Here is a 10,744-nt window from a genome sequence, read left to right as displayed (position 1 = left end):
AGAATAGTGTGATGTGACAAATTGAAATTTAAAAAATAACGAAAAGTTAAATAAATTAAATTTAAATGAGTAAGTGAGTGAGTATGTACCTCTAAACAGGTACCTCCAACCGGGAGTAGAAAAAGCAATAGGTACAGATGAGCATGAGAATCTAGGAATCTTTCTATTACTACAGACGAAAATGAAGATGAAGCGAAACTTAAAAAAATTAATGGAAAAGATACTCAAAAGGCCCACATACAATAAGATTTTTATTTAAATTTAGTAGAGATCTCTTTCAACGCATTAAGCGACATTAAAAAATATTTTTTTTAAGTGTGCGAACACAAAAGGTTGGACAAAAGTCCTATGGAAACTCTCGATAAAAAAAATTCTGATTGATTCTAAAATACTTCCATTAGCAACAACTGAAATAAGTTTAATTTTTAAATTTGGTAATACGGAAAGAAATAATTATAAAATACATTCAAATAAAATAAATAAATTTGTATTTTTTGAACTTCATGAAAGAACGAAAATATAGTCGTCCAAAGACGGATCCTACAAAAAGAGTGCAAATGATGTTCAGACATTTAGATCTATTATGAGATCACAACAAAATTATTTTTTCTCATTGTGATCAATTTTGTCTTTTAACTTGAAATTAATCTATCAATTTTTGCTTTCTTATGGGGTTTACAGATCTAGAGCTTAAGCCGCGTTTTAAGTTATGAATCCTATGTAAAACAGTGTAATCACGACTTAAGATATAGGTCTGTAAAACTTATTATTTCAATAAGTACCTACACTGATGTAGTCTCAATCCCTAATCTGATTGCAAGACTAACTTAATTTTTTAATGTGGACTTGTACTGTACTCCTGATTTTTTCTTGTATAAGGCGAAATATTTTCATTTTGGCTAAGATAAATCTCTGTTGACCCAAAGGAACCGCCTAATGACGGCTGATATCAAAATCGAAAATCGAAAGAATAATTTAGAATAAATGTATGAAAAGAAAACCAAATTGAGATAATTTGTACTTTTCAAAATAAAAAAAAAACGGATTGTCGTGTCAATTAGTAGATTGAAATCCGTGAAACTTGTTCCAAGAAAAACCATCTTAATGATTCTTAGTAAAATCCTTTAAAAAGTTATAGAAAGCATTCTCTGTAAATAATCAATTTTCGTGTCCAAAACAAGTCCGTTGCTACTTCCATTCCAGTAGACTTAAGCTTGTAGGAAGAATCCTCTTCAAAAAAGGATAATGAACCAGCTTTACAAATCCTCGAATTGCACCTCAAAAGATTTGAAAACTTCCCAAAAAGAATTACCCTCAAGTCAATCCAAATCAAATAAAAAACCATAAATATTCTCAAGTAATTTTTACTTCAATCTGTACCCACTTATACAGTTTATTTAATTTTACATTTAAAGTATGTTTTGTTTTGTTTTCACACAATACACCTTCTTTCTGTATCCTACTATAATATGGATTAATCTTCAGGTTTATTTTAAATCTCCTTTCCTACATAAAAATAGAAAAGGACGCTTTACCTCTCATTTACTATATAAAGTCCGCTTCTCAACTTCCTCTTAAAACTATGTTTAATTTTATATGAATTACAAATAATAAAAGAGATGTTTATTATGTATTTAAGGACATATTAGAGCTTTTTTTATATATTGTGTTGAGGAAAGAAAAGAAAAAATAATTATTATAATTACCTAGTTAGTCTGTGAAGAGAACTTAATTGTATTGAATTTTAAAAATAAAACTTTCATTTTTTTTGTATAAAAATCTATGCTGTCTCTAAAACTAAATAAATGTCAGTTTATATTAAACCACAAATTAAAAAAAATGTGATCTTTTACTTTCTAATTTTTCTTCTCACTGTTTATTCTAATTTTTCTTTTAAATATTTTCTTTTTTTCTATTTTCAATACAGAATGCCAATTTTTAATCCCAATTTGTTTTTCTTTTATTCATAATTCTCCTTCTGATTTTTTTGTGTGCATTTGCACAATGATGAAAATTAAATCATTTTGGAAATTTTTTTGTGATCAAAATTAAAATTCTTATAATTTATTTCTAAGTGTTTCCCTACCAACAAATCCTTATGCAATTGGTATTGTTATTTTTTCTTTTACTAATGAAAGAAGGAAAGAAAAAAGAAGTAAACACGCGCATGTTGTTGAAATAGCCGTCTAATCCTCCATACTTTCATTTTGTCCTGGTGATCCTCCGTTGTTTTTTGGTGATTCCGAACGAGATTTGCGATCTTTGTCCTCCGAACGATCAGAACGATCTCTGAAGAAAAAAAGAAATAAATTATTATTTCCCTGAAACTATTTTTCTTTTTTAAATAAAAAATAAGCATAAAAATGTCATTCAACTAACCTCGAAATGGATTTCCTATTGGATTTTGATCGAGACCGTGAACGGGAGTCACGATCGCGTTTCAATGAGCGCGATCGTGAGCGTGAATCACGTTTAAGTGATCGCGAACGAGACTTGGACTTGGAATTATCTCGGGATTTGCTACAAAAGGAAATTCAATATCGATCGTTAATAAAACTTCCTGCAAAATATCCTTTCAAAAGCACATTTGTCAACAATAACTTACTTTGATCGTGATCGCGATCGAGACTTGGCCGCAGACTTGGACTTGGAGCGTCCGCGAGACTTGGAACGTCCACGAGACTTGGAGCGGCTGCGTGACTTGGAGCGAGAGCGTGATCGTGAACGCCTACGTGAACGTGATCGCGAACGGCTGCTTGATGAACGAGAACGTCCACGTCCACGTCCCGAACGACGATCTTCAACCAAACGAATACGACGTCCATTCAATTCCGTATCATCCAACTTCTCAATGGCAGTCTTCATGTCCGTACTTGAGGCGAATTCAACAACACTGAAAAAAAATAAGACATAAAAATTTTTCAAATATTTAAAAATTATTCTTGAAATTTAAATAAATCTGTGGTGACCCAAGCCGGTCTTAGCCTTTAATATAGGGTGAAATTCACTACTCAGTCGGGCATAAAAATTTAAGTCGGTTTTTAAGTCGGTCTTAAGGTTTTAAGTAAGATTTTTAAGTTTGACTAAATATTTGTAAGTCGGTCTTAAGGTTTTAAATCAGTCTTAATTTTTTTCATTCAGTCATTATTTTTATTTATAAAAACTGATGATTCTAGCCTTTGATAATATGTTTAATTTTTAAGTTTCTATCTAATCTTTTCTTTTCTTCTTGATTTCTTTAATATTATTTCATCCTTTATTATTTTTTTAATAAATATATTTAAAAAAAATAAAGACTAGAATCTTTCTCAAAATTAATAAAAGACAAAACGCATAATATAAAAGAAAAACTCACCCTTCATTGCGACGTTGCTTATGGGCATCAGCATAGGTAACCTCCCCGGCTTGGCGCATATAATCCTTTAGGTCCTGAACACAGCAGAAAAAAAATCACGTATTAATAAAAATGATTCATTAACGAAATTTAAAGTAAAATGTTTGCCTTATAACAAATTTCTCTTACATCCCCGTTTCCAATCTTTCAATTTTATATTTTTCAAAATAATATATAAAAGAAAAATAAAAAAAAATATGATTAATCACTATATTATTGTGAAAAAACAATTATGATTATGAATGTTTTTTTTTAATTCTTGTTCTTTTTAATCGCGAAATGTGAATGTGGGAAAAAGTTGCAATTTTTTGTTTCATTTAATTTTTTAAATTCTTTTTTTGCCTTTTGACTGTGCTGAAGATGTCCAGAAAGAAGGTGAGTAGAAGGATGAGATGCTTTCGTCACACAGAGAAGGAGAAGCCTCATAGTTGCCATCCAGCCCAGCCGAGCTCTTTTTGGTCTTTGTTTCTTTTTGGGGGGGTAGGAAGAAGACCCATCAAAGTGGAATCATCGTGAGATGATGAATCTTGGCCAAGGGAGACACATACACACACCAACTTCGAGAGATGGGGAAGATTTTTGCCACCACAGCAGCATGGCCCTAAGCGATCGCGCCCTTCATTTACGGTGATATGTGTGGTTTTAATGTTGATTAAATTACCTTCTGGAGTCTTCAGCACCATCATTTACAAAAATATTTTTTTGATTTTTATTATTTTTATCATTTTTTGTTCAAATTTAATTTTTTGGTATTTAAAGTCTGACTTCGACTGAAGCGCTCACAATGAAAAAATTAGCATAATAGGCTAAGTGCCAACGCATCAAAGCAAAAGTCGCGAGTTCGAATCTCATAGAAAAAAATTTTTTTCCTTTACTTTTTTTTACACATTAAAATTGCAACTTTATCCATTGTGAAAACTACAATGATATTGTTGTTAATTTTCTTTCTAATGATGTGAAAGAAAAAAACCTATAGTATGTACAAAATCACCATTTTGCAATAATTGTGACAAAATTTGTTAAGGTAGCAACAATTGAATTGATTTTCCTGATTTTTTTTCTTCAAATTCACTTATTGCTTACCCAAATTGATTTTTTTTGTCATTTAAGTAACAAATTTCTTATTACAGAAATTATATATTATTAAAATATATTCACACATTATTGTGCTTTTTACCTTTTCATCAGCCTCTCATTTCTTTTAAATTCATCATCTTTTTGGTACTCATTTTTCAGTCAGAAATCAAGTTAGAGCGCAACACCAAGGGCTTAATGTGTCACAGGATGTGGACACACGCACACACAGTAAAAGCGATTCATTTCGTGGCCTATATCGCGCGCATTTTTTTTTTGTTTGGCATGGCAGACATCGTCTCTCTGTGCTCACCACCATCGTCATCGGGAAAAGGGCCCCACAGTTAGAGGAGAGAATAATTGTCTGTGTGTGGATGACTCTGGTTGATCATCTGCCCAGGAAAGACTTTGGCTGGATCTGTTCTTATTTTTTAGTGCCCACAACAACCTATTTTAGGGCACTTTACGATGTCTTTCTTCTGGACAAGCACATAGATCGTCATCTTCGTCCACCATTGATCGTCAATTTGCATCTGCAAGTGCACGATCGCATCTACTTTGGATCTTCTTTTTTTTTTGGCTACCACATGACCGTCAGGTCCCCTCTATGATTTTACGCTGACTTTAAATGGATTTTTAAAGAAAAATGATCTAGAAAATAAATTTATCTTGTCGATCATCTTGCAGATTTGGCAATCAACAATCGCCACGCGGTCTGAGATATCGTCACCACACTCTTCACTGGCGCCGGAGGAGGAGGAGAAGAAGAAGAGTGTCGGCCCCCCGAATTGGCTCAGTCTCTCGGTACGTCTTTTTGGCACCACCGAATCGGGACATCACGAGAAGGAAGCACACCAAGCATTTTTTTTGGCTCTTCGGTTTAGTTTACCATCGCACCACTCGCCACCAACATTCTTTAGGGCCCCGTGTGTCACAGTCCCGGACCCCAATTAGAAGGCTTTTCTTCGAATGAAACATTAATATTTAGTTTTACTAATGCTCAATCCTTTTTCTTTTCTTTTTTTGCTTTTTAATTGCAATTTATTATTGTTTTGAAAAGTTTTATTTTTTTTAGCATGATTGCGTGTTTTTGAAATGGTTTTATTTTGTGATTGAAAGCTTGACAGTGACAGTTGTTGAAGAATGACATTTAGGCTTATGTCAAAAATGACATTTGGAATTGTCAAAATTGGCATTGAAATGACATTTTATTATAAATCTCTAAAACGCTTCATTAAAAAACTCTAAATTACAAATAAATAGAAAAATGTTAATTGTAATGAATTTTCTTTAAAAGAAATGACTTAAAAGATGATTTTTTGAAGCAAATGTGACAGCTGTCAGTTTGACATAAAGGTAAAAATAGTATAATTTTCCGAATGAAAAATCTTTCAATCCATGACCCTTAATAAATCGAAACATGTACTTTGACATAAAAATGTGACATCAAAAAAAAACGTCGTTTTTTTTTTAAATTTAAATGAGCTTCAAAACAAAATAAAACCATAATTCATTCTCGAAGACAACCCGTTAATAATTTTGTTATTGCGTCCCTCTTCCATTTCTTTTTTGAATTATTTTTTTACCAGCAAATATTCGTGAAAAATAAACAAAAGCACTTTGCTCTATCAACAGAAGCAATATTTTTTAATTAATTAAAAAAACAGGGGAAAGAATGAAAATTGAATTAAGAGAGGAGGAAAAAATTTGCATGCAGAATATTCTTTTTTGTTTAGATTAAAAAATAAAGGAAGATTAGAGTGGATTTTTAAATGAAATCAAAAAAGGGGAAAATATTACAAGCAATTGATTAATCTGAGTGTATTGATTTAAAATAATTGTTCTTTTTTGCCTTTTTGAAACACTTCAGAGCAACCAATTGCTTTAATCTCTAATAGAAATTATTGTGTAAGTTATAAAAAGAATTTAATACTTTTTTTTGACTGCTTTTTAGCTTTGCAAAACTTGATTTCAATGCCATCTGTCGATCACCCACATCATTTGGCTTCTTCTCTTTGCATCCTCCTCTCTCTCTCTTTTAGCACACATTTGTCCGTCATTCAATTTGGCCTTTTCGTTGCGATTGTACACGCCTTATCGCAACACCCAGAGTTTGTGCGTCTTTGTTTTCTTTGTACGCGCGATCGTCATCATCCATCTTTCATCAGATTAAAGCCAGCACCATCGATTTATGCCATCGTCAGTGTGGAGTTGATTTTTCTTTCATTCGTCCTCAAGTGATTACGATGAGAAAGAAAATTTTATAATGCATTTTTTTTTGTTTAAAAAAAAACCAACTAAAGTAAAAAGCGATTGAATATTGTGAATAAGAAAAAAAAAAAGTAATTAAGATCAACAAACGCGTTTGGAATGAAATTTCTCTTTTGGAGCTTTCCGTAGTCATTGCACCATCATGTCCACCATCACGGAGAGGGGAGGAAGCTCTCTGGAAGACCACATTTGAGAAAGACCCCAAGACTTTTTGGTTTGGACGGACACGGTTGGCCAGGAAGACCACCAGAGGGACGATACCAGAGGAAAAGTAGAATCACCACAGAAGACGAAAACCCTTTTGGACCCACCACACACACGTCCTGAGCGCCGCTGGGTTAGATGGTGCAATGATCTACCTGTGAAAGACTCATAATCATCTCTTCCTGCACATTCACCATCACGTGAAAACTGCGTGAAGCCCCCTTGAGGACGAATGGATGCGTCGATGGCATCTTCTTCCACATCTGCCTACATTGAGCCACATCATGGATCACATCAGGCGCCCACATCATCATCATCTGACCACCACGCGGGGGTTGAGAGCTCTTTTAGGACGTCCAGCCAGACATTCAGAGACCCCCAATGGACGTGAGAAACCCTCTCACTTATTTTCTTGCGTCTCACTCAGAGATTTTTGTTTAGAAATACGTTTGGGGAGATACATAGTCAAAAAATTATGCAATTCACATAAAATATAGATAAGAAAAAAAAACAGAAGAAAGGCACTGAAAGAGAATTAAAGATAACGCGGATTAGCCATTTACCTGCCAGCTGACACGACTTGATAGATTCTCCACAATTAGACGATACTCCGTTCGCAATGGCGGTCCGTAGCGAGATGACCTGAAAAGGAGATTAAAAAAAAATTGAAATTCACGAAAAAAACTAATTTTCTTTTTGTTTTAAATAGGCGCTTAAGTATATTTTTTTTTAAGTATTGAACTTTATTTTTTTCTGAAGTTTCAGCGTAATTTATGTTAATGTTGTTTTTTTCTTTTAAATGATTATTGAATAGTTTAAAATAAATATTTTATTTAAGAAAAATTAAAGAAGAAACTTCTTTTTCTTCGGGTTCTATGTCGATTGATTCCCCATTGTAAGGAAAAACTAGAAACTAATTTTACTATGCATTAGAATTAACAGAATCCTGAGCAAATCTCATACAAAAGGAGCTAAAAATAATAATAAATAAAACATAGTTGCACTTAAAGTGTTGTACAACCGAAGTATATGGTTTAAATGAAAAAACCTTCCCTATTAAAACTTCTAATTCTTGTCAAAATATTTCAAAAGAATAAGACTTAAGGGGAGTCTCTTTTGAGAGCTGGTGAAATAAAATGTTTTTATTTTTCTTGAGGTTTTCCTTTAACGTAGTTTTCCGGTGTTGGCCACATTTGAAGACTTATTATTTAAGAGTAAGAAAATCACTTTCCGCCATCTTATGTCTGACGAAATTTTTGTCTTTTTTATGATCTCAATTATTGGAGATTCCGGAGCATTTTTCGTGTGAATTGACTATAATTTTAGCAATTTATATGATATTGATTTGATTCTAAAACAGGATAATTCTTCTAAAGCTTGTCCATTGATTAGTAACTTAAATACATTTTAAAAAATGAGAAAATAGATGTTTTGCTAAAAAAAAAAACATCACAGCACAGCTTTATTCTAATTGAATAACGTTAACTTTGACATAAAATATTCAATGGATGCTTTTCAATTAATAAACGTTTAAAAAATTCCTTAAATTGTCGAAAATTAATCAATTTCAAATTCATTTTAAATAAAATAACCTTTTCAAAGCAAAATTTGCATATCATGGCATAAGTTTTGTATTTGAATTATTAACTTTTTTATTTGTTGTGCTGTTTTTTGCACTGCTGCTTTTTCAAGCGTTTGATCTTAACAAATTGCGTAATTTTACACGATTCAGCAATTCAGTTAAAGCTTTGTTCAAGAGTCTTGACAAATATATTGCGTTTCTTTCTTGGGCACATTATTGTCTTCTTTTTTGCTTTGAATAACGACGACAAAAGAACGTTTACGTAGAATATCTTTTAGAACATTTTATGTGTTGATTTTTCTCGATAAAAAATATAACATTTAGCTTAATTTGTGATTTTTAGAGCAAATTTTTACTTATCAACTTTCTTGCTTCTTTTCGAAATACTCCAAAAGACATTCCAAAGCATTAAAAAAAAACAGTTAAAGCTCACTCAAGTGAGAAATGTTGCTAAGTAATCAAAACTCTTTACGCAAAACCCGCAATTTAGAGACTTTTAATGTGACTTTAACAAAATCAAAACGTTTTTTTTTTAATTCAAGGATTAGAGGATAATTATTTAACATGAAAAACAAGAATTTCTTACAGCTTGACTGCCACAGAAAATTCTCCTCAGGGTGGGATGATTCATCATAAATTAAAAGGCAAAGAAAAAAATGAAATAAATCAACTTACTTATCGCTGTAGCGTCCCCTGCGACTATATCGATCATCATATCGATCCCGATGCCCACCTCTCGCTTGGCCTCGAGCCTGCTCTACAACGACTCTGGAAGAAGACCTATTTTTAATGAATTATCAGGATCAGTATGAAACCAGCAGAGTAGATTTTTTGTAAAATGTATATGGTCAGCTTCCAACTTCTTCCAACATCAGTGTCGCCAGACATCTTTATCTAATCAAAACTGAGGGCTTAAAACAGATATTTTTTACGAAAGAATTATATGCCAGCCGCCAGAGAGAAAGAGAGAGAGAGCCTTGACTGTGTACTTAAGCTATCCAGGTATATTTCTTCTTACTTAATTACCTTTTAAGTGTGATAAGAATGATGGAAAATCATGAAGAGAATTTAAATACTTTTTTGTGCAAAATAAATTTAATGTTTTCTCTTTTAATTCTTTTTGTAATTCCCAGATGGAATGGAAAAATTTGAATAATAATCTCTGAACTGAGGATGAGTCAGAAAAAAAATTATCATTTCCACAGACAAGCACGCCATTCCGGGAAGCTCTTGAGTTCTTTTTGGCACTCAAGACGCCCACACGGTGTGACAAAACAGCAAAAACATAACAAATTACTTAATTTTGTGGCTTTGTTCTCCCCATTCTGGCTGCATGGCACAAAAGATGGTTCCACTGACCCCACAACCCGGAAAAAGGTTCCCCAAAGTAAAATTTAAAGCAAATTACCTTTCTCCCAGCAACTCCTTCCCATTTAGCTCGTATATAGCGTCGTCTGCATCTCTATAGTCCTCAAACTCCTGCAAAAGAGATAACAAAGATTGTTTTTAGCATTTTAGACAAACCACCGGCGGGAATTTCCCACGCCCGGAGCAATGAGACTCACCACAAATCCATATCCATTCTTGATGAGGATGTCACGAGTTCTTCCGTAACCCTTGAAAAAGCGCTCTAAGTCGCGCTCACGCACGCCATATGGTAAACCACCCACGTAGACACGTGAACCAACCATCTCTGCAAAAGAAAATTAAAAAGAAAATCACATTAGACACCGAAGGAAAGCAGGAAAAAAAGAAAATGCGCAATTAGGTGACTTCTCAAACAGCTTGGGGGCTCACAAAACAAAATGGCGCACGACCGCATGAAAAAGCACAAAAGAAAATCGGCTTTTCCAGGAAAAATAAAACATCCTCAAAGGATATTCATACCTCAATTTGTTCCTGGGAACTTTATCTCAACTTTCTCACTATTTTTAACCACTTCCGTTTGATTTTACCAGAGAAATTCAATAATTTCACAGAGCAAAAAAACTCCCTTAGAAAGTTTGTGAAGAAAGTCCAAAGGGTGATTCACTTATGAATGATTCGGAATCAGTTTATTGTTTGAACCGGCTTGAGTCTAATTTTGTGATTCTTAATTATTCTACTTGAAATGTTTTGATACAAAAAGGATGTTCTTCTGTAATTTTTTGTTTGTTTACGTGGTTTACGTTTCATTCTTTACTGTTTAATTAAAACCGAATGTAAAAAAAAATGAGGTT

At 33.0% G+C, this 10,744-nt stretch overlaps 1 protein-coding gene across 3 annotated transcripts; it reads right to left on the bottom strand.

Annotated features, from left to right (window-relative positions):
- Positions 1 to 1,348: 1,348 nt before the first annotated feature.
- Positions 1,349 to 10,567, bottom strand: LOC129787452 (serine-arginine protein 55). 3 transcript variants are annotated; one of them, XM_055823034.1, is made up of 9 exons: positions 10,413 to 10,564; positions 10,091 to 10,218; positions 9,934 to 10,004; positions 9,201 to 9,293; positions 7,507 to 7,585; positions 3,356 to 3,429; positions 2,606 to 2,893; positions 2,380 to 2,520; positions 1,349 to 2,289 (listed from the first exon to the last, which is right to left on the bottom strand). In XM_055823034.1, the coding sequence occupies exons 2-9, from the start codon at positions 10,214 to 10,216 to the stop codon at positions 2,187 to 2,189; spliced, it is 975 nt and encodes a 324-aa protein (XP_055679009.1). In that variant the 5' UTR covers positions 10,217 to 10,218; positions 10,413 to 10,564; the 3' UTR covers positions 1,349 to 2,186. The 3 variants fall into 3 exon arrangements, with proteins under 3 accessions (XP_055679009.1, XP_055679008.1, XP_055679010.1); XM_055823033.1 differs by having other exon boundaries at positions 9,201 to 9,305; positions 10,413 to 10,563; XM_055823035.1 differs by lacking the exon at positions 2,380 to 2,520 and having other exon boundaries at positions 9,201 to 9,305; positions 10,413 to 10,567.
- Between the last annotated feature and the right edge of the window lie 177 nt (positions 10,568 to 10,744).

The sequence above is a fragment of the Lutzomyia longipalpis genome, chromosome 1 (assembly GCF_024334085.1).
Source record: "Lutzomyia longipalpis isolate SR_M1_2022 chromosome 1, ASM2433408v1".
Classification (NCBI taxonomy): Eukaryota; Metazoa; Arthropoda; class Insecta; order Diptera; family Psychodidae; genus Lutzomyia; species Lutzomyia longipalpis.
Note: the sequence above shows the minus strand (reverse complement) of the source record. Positions and strands in the feature narration are given on the sequence as shown.

Bases quoted from the DNA above. Each gene is read 5' to 3' on its own strand.
- LOC129787452 (XM_055823033.1), bottom strand. From the start codon at position 10,216: ATGGTTGGTTCACGTGTCTACGTGGGTGGTTTACCATATGGCGTGCGT. The intron at 9,306-9,933 runs GTAATTTGCTTT...CATTAAAAATAG, and splicing joins AAGGAGTTGCTGGGAGAAAG to GTCTTCTTCCAGAGTCGTTG. The intron at 3,430-7,506 runs GTAAATGGCTAA...TGCTGTGTTCAG, and splicing joins CAAGTCGTGTCAGCTGGCAG to GACCTAAAGGATTATATGCG.